The sequence below is a fragment of the Phyllostomus hastatus genome, unplaced genomic scaffold (assembly GCF_019186645.2).
Source record: "Phyllostomus hastatus isolate PE091 unplaced genomic scaffold, TTU_PhHast_1.1 phas_contig_40, whole genome shotgun sequence".
In the NCBI taxonomy this organism is placed as follows: Eukaryota; Metazoa; Chordata; class Mammalia; order Chiroptera; family Phyllostomidae; genus Phyllostomus; species Phyllostomus hastatus.
In genome coordinates, this window is record NW_025333872.1 from 16,094,710 (window position 1) to 16,109,403 (window position 14,694).

Genomic DNA, 14,694 nt, shown 5'->3' on the forward strand with positions numbered 1-14,694 from the left:
AGTTAAGTCATTTGCCCAAGATCTCAAACCTATTAGAAAAGTGGTTGATCTTATGGCTGTTTGGATTTGGTGGAGGTCAGATCAGATACGGGAAGAGACCATTTAAGAGGACACTGTAGTCATCGTGGTGTATGAGGCCCGAACTAGGTTGGTAATAGTAAGTGGAAACAAAAAGATGGCTAGGAAAAATAGAGACTATGAAAAGGATTTGGAAATCAGGTAGGAGGCTGCAGAAGATAGGATTTTAATTATAATTTTTTAAAATGAGATAGGTGGTCAGCTTAGGCTTCATTGAGAAAGGGATACATGTATAAAACATGTAAATTGTACATATAAAACATATATAAGTATATATAAATATAGATATATGTATATTTTTTCATATATTTAGTCTTAATTTTCAATTTGTCCTGAGCAAAACATTTGGAAATCAGTTAAAAGGGATTTCAGCTGGCAGTAATGTATAAGCTTTATACTTTCTCTTGTAAGAGATCTTAGACTAAGCAGTTTTCTTACTGGTAAAATACCTACCCTCTAAGGATATAATATCTACCCTGTAAGGATATTTTATGAGGGATTGTCTTTGCAGAGGCTTAGAAATGTTAGTTTCTCTCTCATTCATTCATTCATTCCCTATGGATTGCTTATACTTAATACTATGTCAGCTTTGGGGAAGTAGCCCCAGAAACAACATAGTCTTTCTTCTCAATGAGCTTAGAGTTCAGTAAGGGAGATTGACTATCACCAGACAGTTATTTAATTTAAACTGAAATAGCTGTCATAAAAGTGAAGTTTAAGGAAGTTGAGAGCAGGGGATCCAACTTAATCTTGGGCTCCCATGAAGGAATCCTTGAGTATGTGACATTTTAGCTGTGTGTTTAAGGATGAATAGCTTTTCCCCTTCAGTAGTTGTCTATGCTGATATCTTTAGTAGCCTAAAGCAAACCAGTAATCAGGACTCTTTAAACCACACTATTACCTTTCTTGTCTAAACCTCTTATTTTTTACCGGCAAATGCATTTTTGGAGGGGTCAAGTTAGGAACATACATATGGTGGAAAGAAATGGTCTTTGTTCAGGAGACCTATCTTCTGTTCGCTGATCTGCTAATTTTTCTATGTATGTAAACAGATTAGCCTAAGGAGGGAATGCCTTTCTTTCTTGTTAAACGAAACCTCTTGGTCAGTTCTGTCTGGACTGAGTGGTCTCTGGTAGTTGCTTTTGTTATTCTCAGATCCCCAAATGCCAGACTAGTCCTGCCCAGTTTCTTACAGCCAGCATTTCTGTGTCCCCTTGATAGGGCCTTGCTCCCAAGTTTCAGTAATGTTTCTCACACTCTGAGAAATACTAAATTCTGCCTGACTGATGTACCTGTCTTCTTTCTTTCTTTCCTTGACCTTTTTCTTGGCTAGAGCAGGAAGCTGCTGTAAACTTTGTATTTTAATGTCCGGCTTGCTCTTCTTTCCCGGCACTTGCGAGGTGACTGATATAGTACTTACTCCTCTTTTCTCAGTCTCAACAAAAGACTGCTCTTAAGGGCCTGAAGTAGTGGCGGAAGAGGGACTGTCATGGAGTGCACAGGGCAGCCAGCACCCTATGGCTCAGAGCAAGGCAAGCTATGGCGTGTCATTGCCTCACTTGCCTGGATAGATAGCAGTGCTCACCCCGTAAGGGGTTCAGGTATGTTCGTTCATTCTTCAGCACGACAGGGTCATGACCTCAGTGTGGGAAGGCCCGTACTCAGTGAAATAGGCCTGTAGTGAAGGGCAAGTCACTTCATCTTTCTGAGCCTCAGTGTCCATTTTGTACAATTATTTATAAATTAAAATAATTTATGTTGAGATAAAATAAGGAAATGTGTGTAACGGGATCTACCATTGTATATGTACCTCAGGACCCACAAATGTTTGTCTTAAAACTCTATTCCGGACTCAACTGTGGATAAGCTATGTAGCTTTTCCTATCACACTTCAGAAACTAGGGTCATGGTGTTTGCTCTTCACTGCCTTATATGACCACGCGAGGCAGAGAGTAGTGTGAAGAGAACGCTGCCGCACATTTAAGCATTTTCGGCTTTAAATTTGAACTAAAAGCTTTTATGTAGCTTCTGATTAATTTGTGGGTTTTGGACCAGGGTTTCCATTTTTCCCTTTTATGTCTCCCTTCTCTCTGCCACCCCTAATTTAGAAATTTTACGTATGTTTTGGCTTAGCTTGCATTTGTCAAACTGGTGGAAGAAACAGCATGGGACTAGGAGAACATTTTCTATTTTAGCCCTTCTTAATGTGTCCAAAATAAATGTATTCTTGAAATTAGATGCTATGAACTAACCTTTTAAAGCCCTAAAAGCTATAACCTTAGGTTTTGTACCAAGAGAAGGTGGAATTAAAATGAATAATTTTGGTCATTTCAAAATCAATCCATATTTAGTTACTACTAAACATGGGGAAAAAAAACTCAACCTCATTAGTTATAAAAGGGATATAAAACAAAATAAAATGTTTCCAGACTGTTTTACCAATAATGTTGGCAGTTTTTAAAATGTAAGAGAAAGAGAGGAGGGGGAGAGATGTTGAATTGGGTACTTTGTACAAGCTGATAGAATTATACATATATTCAACTTGCCCCTCCCCCCCAGCAATTTAACAATATTTATCAAGTCCTGTAGAGATGTTAATGCCTTTGACACAGTAATTACACTTCTGGGAGCTTAGCCTAAAGAAATAATCAGAAATGGACATAATGCAATTATAATATCAGGAACTTGGAAACGACATACATGTCCAATACTTAAATGAAGTATGAAATTATGTGCAGTGGGTTCTTCTGTTGGTAAGAATGACAGACTATTTGGAAAAATAATGACAGGGAAACAGTTTGTAGAATAATGTAAAGTGAAAATAACAAATAAGTACAAACAGTATTTTGAAATATAACTTATTTATACACACATACTATGTGTATGTGTGTGTTTGAATGACAACTAAAGCAATGCATCAGAATAAAATATCTCTGGGTGATGGGAATGTGGTGGTTTTTATTTTCTTCTTTGGACTTTTCTTCATTTTCCAAATTATGTTTAAAACCAGAAGAAAGTCTATTAATTTTAAAATGCCTACTTGAGAATCCTTTATACTGATACAGTCATATGACAAGGGAAAAAAAGCTTATGGGAATTAGAATACCATCAGTGATACTTGATAAGGGTGATGGGACTTGGTTTTTGGTGGTGTTTTTACTCTTTTGTTTAATGCAGTTCTATTACAAAGTACATTGTCTTCTAGTAGGAAAGCAAATATAAAATGTCGAAAAGCAATTGTAGAAATTAATGTCACATTTGAATAAAGGTCATAATTTTCAGATATTCTCTTATGACTGTGGTCCATGTTGAGGATGATGAAAACTGTTAACAATGGTGGTAAATGGTGGCTTTTTGTTTCTTTTTAACTCCTACAGATATTCCTGAAATTCCAGAAAGCATCTCATTCTGTAAAGCACTACAGATAGCTGACTTCAGCGGAAACCCACTGACTAGGTAAACTTTCTGTTTGCTTTTCTGTCTGTTATACTAAGGGTATCTTTTTGAGAGCCAAGCAAAAAACACAACCAGGTTATCCGTCATAGAGGTGCCTAGATGGATTACTGTCTTTAAGGATGGTCGACCTTCACAGACATTTACTTATAAATAGCACTCTACAGTGAAAGGCACATTGTGCTATTGATGGAACATTAAAAAGTTGTGGAGGATTGCACACTCCCACTGGAGTGTGCAAAACAGAATTGGGGAGTGCATTTCTGAAGCAATATGAAGAATTGGAGTAGTTTATCAATCCTCTTTTGAACCCTTTTGTCTGTGGGATGAGACTGAGTTCTAAACTCCTGTAGAACTTACTCCATAGGTATCCAAGGAGAAGTCCTGTTAGAGATATTTTTTCCACTCCAGGAATGAAGCATATTTAGTATCTCATCTTTCCTCTAACTCATAAAAAAAAAGAAAACAACTCTACTGACACCATTATTTTCATACTTTAGCAATAGCTGTGAGGGTTTCTTTCGGTTTATTTCTCCAAATAAAGCCTCCTGTCACTCTCTTACTACTGAGACTACCTTTGCCCTACCCTTCCCTCTTCCCTTCTCTCTCCTCCTCTTTTTTTAAAGGATATAGGAATATCAATATTTTAAGATGCAATTAAAATTTGGGATTTGTGTCACCCATTTCAAAATTGTTTGGGACTTTTTAGTGTATGGAGTGTTGGAGAATGTCCTGTTTAATTTTGTTTTTTTTTTTCATTTCTGCTTATTTTTAAAAAGTAAATAATGTTTTAAAAAATATTTTTGGCTTTTCCCTTTTGAATCCAGTGATTAAGTTACTAATAGCATTTATTTTTATGAAAAATAATCATCTACTAAGCTCTAACCTAATATCTTTCTAACTCATCACTATCCCGAAGTCTTGTCCTCTTTCTTAATCATCTTCCATGCACTTTTTCCTGTTCTTCAAACACTGCAGTGGCTTCTGCTCCTGTAACTTCAAGTCTGAGCTCCTTAATGTGCTGTGCCATCTCCCCCACCCCCTCTCTGACCTTGTCTGTCTGTCCCCCTTCATTGCCCTCAGTTGCCTGTGGTAGACATCACGCTCTGCTGTAACGAAGTGCTCATAGGTTTATTCATTCATTTCACGCTTCTCTCTCTTTGATGATGCCAACCCTTACCCTCTCTAAGGTATAGCTCAAGCATCACATGTCTTGATTAATCTATGGTCCCCTCCTCCTCTGGTCTTCCATAGTCTTCTGTGCATACTTATTTCATATACTTAAAATTTACGTTTACTTACTTTCTTTGACCAAGACTCCTGGATGAGACTGAGAAAGCTAACTTGTAGTCGTCTGTTATTTGTTGGTGTATCTTCAGCCCTACTATAATTTCTGGAATGGAGTAAGCATTCAGTAAATGTTTGTTGAACTCAACTATTTGTCCTTAAGGCAGTCAGTAGCGTCAGGCAACTGGGAAATAGTCATTATGCTGCCCTTGAGTTTTTTTAACCATTACATTGCTTAATCCCCTTTTCTACATCTTTAGCTGTCATTTTCTAACATGTGCTGACATAAGACTTTACCATTACCTTAAAACTGTCTCCTGCAGAATACACCCACATTGTATGAGGATTTACTGGGTTTTACCCTGGCCTCATGTTTGGCAGGATTTGGCAGGTGTGCTGTTTTAAGAATTAAGACAATATTTGTGAGTTAAAAGGATTTTAAAAATTACTTAGCTTGTCTACATATCTTATGGCTGAAGAAACTGAGGCTCAAATAATTTAAATGACCTTTTGAGATCATGTATCCTCCGAGTGACATCTCAGACCAGAATTCCTTTCTCCTAAACTTAAGTCTGCTTTCTCAATGCATTATACTAGTTTGGCTCCTAATGTTCACAGCCAGTAAAAAGCCAATCATCCATTTAAAAATATATTTTCTTAAGCTTAGGGTCATTTTAGTTATTTTTAAAATTGTAAAATGATATATAGTTTCTGGTAAAACTCAGGCCAAAAAGATAAGTTGTGCCATTTTAACTGAAATAAAAACATTTTTAAATAAAAAATATTACTGCTATTATACTATGGAAGAGGATTCAGCTTTGTAAAAGCCGTTACTAAGACTGTAGTTCAATGATTATGAAAATTCAGTTAAAACTTTCATCTTGCAGGGCTTGGGGTTGGTTTTGAAGTTTGAAATTAATCTATATTAAATGTGGAATAGTAGTTTTTATTTTTTCAAAAAAGTAATGTGAAAGGAGGGAGAAAAATGGAAGATTCTAATTCAGATACCATCACTGAAGCATGAAGTCCTCCGTCTCCCCACACCCACTATAAGTGATGCGTTCCATTGTCTACATTACATTTATGTATGAGGACCTTCAGCATTTTAGATACAATGAGATCTTTTTGCCTTCAGTTAGGTTTTTTTCCCTTCTTAAATTCTGGTAACTATAGAAGTATTTAAAGTAAACTTTCTTTGTAAGGTTTTGAATAATTTATTTTGAAACCTTGCTACTCAGTAGAGTTTCAGGGAAGTATGAAAAAATTCTTTTGTGTAGAACATGGTGAAACATATAATTATCTCAAGTGAATGACACCTTAAGTCAAATTAAAAGAAAACAAGAAAGTAGCATTTGGCCATCAGCTGATCATTTCTGAGTGATTCATAGCTTTGCTTGGATATTATAAACTTTGTGGAAAACATACTGAGCCGCTGCCGTGTGTTTCATTATGATTGTGTGGGCTAAAATCTCTCTTCATTTGCTGCTGATCAGTAAAGTCTTCACTTTCAGCTGCAGTGATTATCATTTTCTTTCATAGAGCACTCATTAGTCACACATCCCCCCCTTTATTCTTAAAGCTTGCATGTTTTTCCTCAGTAATTGTTTCTGGATCGCCTGTCAACAAGTATTTGTCATGCCCCTGTACTTGAGGTGTTTTTTCCTTATACATGTCTCACATACAGAAGATAAGGCAGACGTGCTATGTGTAATGCAATTTTTAGGAGGTTATCCAATTAGCATATAGATGAAATCAGTATGTTTAGTATGCACCGTATATACATTTTATTTTTCAATTAACAACAGTTTTTGTTTGTTTTAGATTACCAGAAAGCTTTCCTGAACTACAGAACTTGACATGTCTTTCTGTAAATGACATCTCACTGCAATCCCTACCTGAAAATATTGGCAAGTAAGTTTGTGTATATCAGGAAAAAAAGGGTGCCTAGGTCATCCATTACACTCTCCTTCCCTTTTAAATTCTTATTTTTGTACTCAGAAAGCCATTTACTCAGTCTTCACTATCACCCTTAAAAAAGATCATAGCCAGCCTCCTGTGTTTTTACAACCAATTGCCCCTAAATTTTAATGGTTAAAAAAGATGCTGCTACTTGTTACTAGTGAAAACCCTAATTTGTTTGGAAGTTCTCTTCATACTGGTAGATTCCAAAGTATTTAAGCAAAGTACCATGTGTTATGTAGGTGGTGAGTAAACACTGTTAGAAACTACCACTCTGGATAATTTTAAGCCATGTTAGAGAAGGGAACCAGTGAATCTCCACTGAAAACTTAGGGGAGGTGCCCCTAAACAACAGCTGTGTCTGCTGTGTTTGTGTGCTGTCGACCTGAGCTTAGGGAGTGAGAATGGTGTGTTTGCAGAGCAGGCGTGGAATTGGGAGAGGGGTGGAATGTGGCAGGCATGTTTCCACAGTGCTGGCTTAGAGGTTGGAGAGGACACAGCCACGGCAACAAATAAACTCCTTTGAGGAAAATATATATGCTGCTGAATAAATGTTGTATTCTGTGTTTCCAGAGATGAATTAATTGAATTATCTTAGCAGATCTTTTCCATGCCTCTAGGACATACTGTGGGTTAAATCTGGCTGGCGGCTCATGCTTAAGCACTTAAAGTGAAAGCCCTGGTGGCCCACCTGACCAGGTGGCCCCGTGTTCCCTAGTGTTGTAAAGGCTTTCCTCTGTGTTCATCTGCCTTGCATGAATTCTAAGACAAAACAGAAGCTTGGGTTTTGAGGACTACAGTGTATCTGACAGATGTCTGTTCCACAAAGTTTATTTTTTTAGAGGTGTACAGGAGGTCTGAACAGTCAGCTTTGCCCCCCTCCTTTCTCTTCTGTGTAGACAGAAGACGCCCAGTAATCATGTTTCAGCCAGCATGCCCATGTTTTCCTGCGGTGCACACTGATGCTTTACCACTATGACGGTAGTCAGACTGATTAAAAATTGTGCTCTTTAGCTCTCAAGAGAGGAATGAGATAAGCACCACATACTCCTCAGCTTATGGTATAAGCTGCAGTGGAAACAGCAGTGTTTTATTGAGGATGTTATGCACTTACAGTTTATTTTTCCTGTGTCAGGTTTCATATGTTTCTAATATATGAGCGGGACCCCCCAAAAACTATAATAATCTTCTGGAGGGCAGGCCCCTTGTAGTACAGGCTCCCTCTGCTAGGTGAGTGTTCTAGGAACCTGTCTGTATCAGTGCACCAGCTGGCATTTTTGTGAGAGGCTGTGTGTGGCTTCAGTGAATATTTTTGTTTTTGAAGACTTTCAATGTGTTTGCCCATTTCATGATGGGTGATTTACTAGTGTACCTGCCCTGTCCTACCTATTCACCCAATTTTGATCTTACCCCAAGCGACTTTTTTTGTGTTTACCTGGATGAAAAAGTCCTCAAAAGGAAACATTTTGCTGATATGAAAGAGGTGAAACCAAAATGGCAGAAGCACTAAAAGTCATTGGAGAACATTATGCTAAGTGAAATAAGCCAGGTGTTGAGGGACAAATACCATATTATTTCACCTTTAACTGGAACATAATCAACAAAAGAAAAAAGCAAACAAAATATAACCAGAGACATTGAAAATAAGAACAATCTAACAATAGCCGGCGGGGGGGGGGGGGCGGACAGAGGGGAGAAGAGTTTTCAGGAACTACTATAAAGGACACATGGACACATGGGGGAGGGTGGAAGCTAGGGAGGGAGGTGGGTTTGGAGGGGGTGGAGGGGAGGGGTGGGGAGAAAATACAGACAACTGTAATTGAACAACAAAATGATTTAAATTTAAAAAAGGCATCAAAATTGATGAGTTCAAAAGTGTTTTTGAGCAGTGGAAAAAAACATCTTCATAGGTGTATTGTATTAAATGGAGAGTACTTTGAAGGTGCCTGAAGTTAAAACATGTAAAAATAAACTTACAATTTTTTATAAATAAATTCTGTTTTTTTTGGGGGGTCCTTCTTCATACGGGATGGGGCAAAGGTAATTTGCAGTTATTTGTATGGAAAATAATATAATAATTAATAAATAGCAATAATACAAGAATAAACTGTTTTTTCATGTACTCACAACTGTAAATCTACTGTTGACCCACCCTGTATTAGTCATTTAAATACCCAGACTGACACTACCCTTGTTCTGCTCCTCAGGGTCTCTGGCATATGGTCTCTGGAAAGGTCTCTTTGTACCTTTCCTCCCATTCTTTCTTGGCCTATCACTGCCCTTCTTTCCCGATTCATGTCTTTTGTAGCAGGTTTAATGTTTTGAGAGAAAATATTTTCTTATTAAACCAGGGTGCCCCTTTCATTCCCCACTGCATTATTTCAGTTGAAAATATTTAATAATCATTTTAAAATAAATTATAATATTTTATCCAATTTTAACCTCATCTTTTCTGATGATATCTGTGCCTATGATAATCCAATGTCCAGGATTTCTCATATATCTGTATTTTCTGCAGGTAATAAGGGTAGTGGGTTTTTGTTTCATTTATTTTGATTTGAGACTTAATCAACTTGCTTGTTATATCCTTTTGTATACCGATTGTTTCCAAAATAAAATTCCATTTTGAATCTGGACCATGTGGTGAAACAGTCATCCAGGAAGTAAGAATATGGGGCGGCCCTGGCTGGGTGGCTAAGTTGGTTGGAGCATTGTCCCACATACCAAAAGGTTGTGGGTTTGATTCCTAGTCAAGGCACATACCTAGGTTGTGGGTTTGGCCCCTGGTTGGGGTGTGTGTGGGAACCAACTGATGTTTCTCTCTCATATCGATGTTCTATCTCCCTGTCTATCACTCCCCACCTTCCTCACTCTAAAATCAATAAACGTACTCAGGTGAGGATTTAAAAAAAAAGAATATGGATGGCAAGGGAAGGTCAGATACAATTGAATAAACTGATTTTTATTAGGGTAATTTGTGAAATTAAATGGGAAAGAGTTTTCTATTCCTGGTTTTTAATAATTTTTGTTGTCATAGCAAAATATTTTATGATTTCTACCTGTTGGATTTAAGATTTATCATGTTAAAGTTAACAGCCTGTTTGCGTGGGTGGGAGGGGGTGTGCAGCGTTGGGGGGAAATGGGACAACTGTAATAGCATAATCAATAAAATATGATTTTTAGAAAAGAAACAATGAAAGAATAGTCTCTTTTTTTGGAGAAGATTGGGCACCTCTGGTTTCCTAGATTATGTTGAAAAGATACTTGAATGTTGAAATGGTGAATTGTTGAGAAAAATCTTAAGTATGCTGCACTTAAGCATATCATTATTTGGAACTTAACTTTCCTCATGGCAAAGATTTTTCAGTTTCTCAAAGGATTCCCAAATGGTTTCTTAGAGCTATTATTAACCAAACCAAACAACATCTTACAGATAGTGTGGTTTTGTGAACAAGGCACCAGTATTTGATATTCCAAAAATTAAAAAAGACAGTTGAGGGGCTGAATGAAAGAAGATGAAGGGAGCAAACGTACATAAAACCTAGACACTGACAACAATGTGGTGATGGCCAGAGGGAAAGGAAGGAGTGGGTGGGTGGAGGTGGGCAAAGGCGGGTAAGAAATGGGGACAGAAAGGGACTTTGCTTGGGGCCATGGGCAAATGTTGTATGCAGATTTCTGTTTCATTGAGTTGTACACTTGAAACTTCTATCATTTTGTGAACCAATGCCACTCCAATACATTCAATTAGAAAAGAAGAAGAAGGCCCCCTAAGTGGTGTGGCTCAGTGGATTGAGTGCTGGCTGGTGAACCAAAGGGTTGCTGGTTCGATTCCCAGTCAGGGCACATGCCTGGGTTGTAGGCTAGGTCCCCAGTAGGGGGTGCACAAGAGTCAACCACACATTGATGTTTTTCTCCCTTCCCTCTCTAAAAATAAATAAAATCTTTTAAAAAATAAATATATATATTAAAAAAGAGAAAGACAAGAAATGACCACTTAAGTGATTGATACTTTTTACCTTTTTGTATTCTGAAGTGGAGATTTTTGCATAAATTAACACTGCTTATTTGGCCAAGTGAGTCAGCCACCTCATTGTAGTTCTTTTGAGCATCAGTGAAACCAGGACCTCTGTTTCTCTTTTTGCCACCTAGCAGAGTACATGGTATTAACCAGGAAAGTATGGATTTCTGAGGGACTTGGGCACCCTCAGGATGGACAGGAGTACAGCCTGAAGAAGAGAGGCACACCTTTATGTAGGACAGACTTGCAGCACCTGGAAGCTGCGGCACCTGGAAGCATATGTCCCATCTTGTGTTTGATTTGCCCACAATCATTTAATCTAAAGAGTGTTTGATGGCAGAGTTGGACCTGGAGTACAGCTCTCCTGGTTCTAGTCCCATGTTTTCCTACTACTTTACCTGACACTACCATAGAACAGTTGGTTCCCAGGGCCCTTTGGGGCTCAGTAACTTTTTCTTACTGCCCCTAGCAATACCTAGTAGTTCCATTTATTAAGTAGTTAGATCCAAACAACTTGGTAAGTATTTTTGTCCTAACAGCCTAGTGGCTGTTTGAAAAAAAGTAATACACCCAAATTGAAAGAATCTTATTTCATTCTGACGTATCCCCAGTTGTTTACTATGGGATGTCGGTACTGTTGGACACTGCTTAGTGTCTCAAACTACAATCATTTCCTGTTCTGCATTGATTTTTCCCCCTGGTAACTGCCTTTTATCTCAGCAGTTGCTGAAAACCCAGTGTGTAAAGATAGGATGTCCTCCAAAGAAATGTAGTGCTTATGTAACGTGAACCTGAACTACCTGAGCTGGTTACTTCCCGTGGTGTCAGACAGACCTTGAGTGTGCCGTCTCTCTCAAATGTAAAATTCTCTGCAGGGCTCTGGTCAGCTTCTGCAGCTTCCCTGGATGCATTACTGCACAACAGCCATACTTGTTGCTCTCTTGAGAGCACTGCTGTGAAAACTCAGGCATGCACAGCATCAGTTAGTGTATGGGAAGAAACCAGGCATCACACTGTTTGCTCTGCTTTCATTCCACTGCACAGCATTGTGTTCACATCCTTTATCACATGGCTACATGACAGGTAACCATTAGTGTGGTTACTTTGATAAAGCAGATCTTTCAAATAGTAGAATCTCTGTAATACTTTGTAATGACATAAGGATTGGTCATGAACATCTTTCGAACCACACAGAGGTACACTGGCTACCTCATGCAAAATCTCACGTTTTTCTTTTACTAAGATAAAAGTATCCCAAATTCAATTACCCTTTTTTTGTGTGGTGGCACCTTAACACCTTACTCAGCCCTTCAAAGTAAAGGTGATGTTTAACATTGAGTGAGAAACTTAACTCACCTTCAGTGGATTTTAAAATTATTTTGAAGATTCTATTTATTTATTTTTGGAGAGAGGGGAAGAGGAGGAGGAGAAACATCAATGTGAGAGAGAAACATCAGTTGATCATTTGGTTGCCCTTGTGCATGCCCTGACCCGGGGATCAAACCTGCAACCTAGGCATATGCCCTGACTGAGAATCGAACCAGCAACTTGTTGGTTTACAGGATGATGCCCAACCACCTGAGCCAAACCAGTCAGGGCTATTTTTAAAATAAATAAAAGGATTTTGTAGGTATTCCCTTAAATGCATAGGGACCACTATTCTAGAATAGAATGTTTGGGAGACAGTTAAGCTCCCAGCCAGTGGTTCTCAAGCTCTGCCTTGTTGGGCCCCAGGGATTCCATTGAAGCCCCTCCAGGGCATTGTAGGGAGTGAGAACTAGTGCTGTGGTAGGTGGTCCCTGCTGAATCCTGTTTGCATCAGTAGAGCTCTATTATTAGCTTAACATTTTCTTTTGCTTTGGTGTTGCATATAATACTTGCTTAAAATAAGTCTGTTGGACATATTTTTCAAGTTAAGTTTTGAGACTGCTGTTTCAGACACTTAATAGTACTGGGTAACCCAAAAAGTCTGTTACTTTTTTCTTCTGTATGATGGCTGTAGTAGTGCTTAGTTGTCTTTAACTTCATTTGAAACAATTTTATTAGATTGTATTGTGACAGCTGTCATAATAGTGTGCATTAAAAATACTTAAACAAAATTGGTGAATTTTTGTGCAGCCCTTTTAATATTGAGTATGGGAGAAAATATGCAACATTTTCAGTATATTATGCTTTATTATTTCAAGAAAGGTAAAAATTTAACTGAAATGCAAAAAAAGATTTGTGTAGTATATGGAGGAGGTGTTGTGACTGATTGAACATGTCAAAAGTGGTTTGCGAAGCTTCTTGGTACTACTGGCATTTTGCCCAAATAATTCTTAGCTGTAGGGCCCACTAGAAGCCAATAGCGGGGGAGATAGGAAATAGCTGACAAACTCAGACTATCCAAATCAATACAAGTTTTTGGTGGAAATGAAAAATGTGTCTTTCATTCTGTGGAAAAAACATAACAGACTTCTTGGCCAACCTAATACTTGTTTATTGTAGCAGATGCATTATGGGGTTTTTACTGCGATGTGTATCCCGCTGAGCTCTGCTCAAACCCAGCAGAAAGCTTCAGATCCTTTCATGAAAGTGAATTTAAAAATGTTTTACTTGCCTTCTCTTTCCAAACTGACAGATATTTTTCTTACTTAATGATTAAAAAGTCTACCTCTTTTGTCAGTCCTTCACCAGTGTTTGGAAGAGGTGAAACAGATTACAAATTCACAGGTTCCCTGACTGTATACCCTTTACTTCCCACATAATAAGCACCTTAGTCCTTTGTACAACAGTCTCGTTGCTCAGTGCTTGTGCATATGTATAATTAGTGTCTGCACCTGGATCACCTTGTACCCTGAAACTGTGGGGGTCTCAGTTGTTAAACTGTCTTTGTGTTTGTACTGAACCTGGTGTTGCTCTGCCATACTGAGCAAATACATATGACAAAGCACACTGTGTTACCTCCTATACCCTGCTGTCTTCTAACCTGCCATCATAAGTAATCCAGTCAAGTTCTAGAAGTTCTTTACTAGGACCATGTTAGCCTGTTCCTGCATAGTCACTTTTCTGTGTCAGTACTGTACACTCAATTTGTGTAAAAAGTTCACATAAAGAAACAACCGTGAAATAAAACTGTTTTTGTTTGCTCTAAAACCTTCTAATGAAGAATGATTATTGTCTATTAATACTGGTTAATTTCCCCTAACATGAGGAGTGATTAGGGAGAGATTTTAAAAGTGTATATCTTTAGGGAAAAAATAGCTCACTAGAAGAACTGGTGAACTTCTTCCTTTTAATAACAGTTCTGAACATTTATCACACTTCCTTTTCTGCTTATGTTGCAGAAATCTCAAAGCTAACTTCATTGATCAGTGAGAGCAGCTATTTTAATTCTGTGTGGTGAAGGGAAGTAAGGAACTGGGGAGAGAGATGTTCCTGGCATTTACAGCGGGGGTGGGGGTGCTCTCTTAGGCTCATGTAGTTCCATTATAACATCTGTACTCATAATGTTAGCATTAACCACCCTGAGCTTTTATTACCTTTGTTTGTGAAAGGAGGATAAGGAATCTGCCCAGGTCTGTGTTCCTGGTGGGTGGTAGAGCTTGAATTTAAACTTCATTTTTTTCCTTGAAGAAACTGCATTTTCTTTGCTTCATATTGTCTCACAGTGGGTACATTAGTTTCTTCCTCCCTCACATGTCCCTAATTTTCTATTTCATGAAACGATTTACATATTTGTACTCTTTAAAGACTTTTAAAACTCTCTTTTAGAAAAATTTGGGAGATAGGTATGGTCTGTCCAGAAAGTATCGAGCCACATAATATGAAAAATAGAGACATTTATTGAAGAAGATACAAGGTACAAGAAACATTGTACATGGGAAGATGATGCCTCAGTCCCCTTCAAAGTAGGC

The 14,694-nt window shown here is 38.1% G+C and overlaps 1 protein-coding gene across 1 annotated transcript in view; it reads left to right on the forward strand.

Annotated features, from left to right (window-relative positions):
- The window catches only part of LRRC1 (leucine rich repeat containing 1), a 140,030-nt gene that overhangs the window by 80,438 nt on the left and 44,898 nt on the right, over nt 1–14,694 (forward strand). Inside the window, exons 3-4 of the mRNA XM_045844096.1 lie at nt 3,456–3,534; nt 6,640–6,729. Of these exons, the coding sequence (XP_045700052.1) occupies nt 3,456–3,534; nt 6,640–6,729 (169 nt within the window). The remainder of the gene's footprint in view (nt 1–3,455; nt 3,535–6,639; nt 6,730–14,694) is intronic.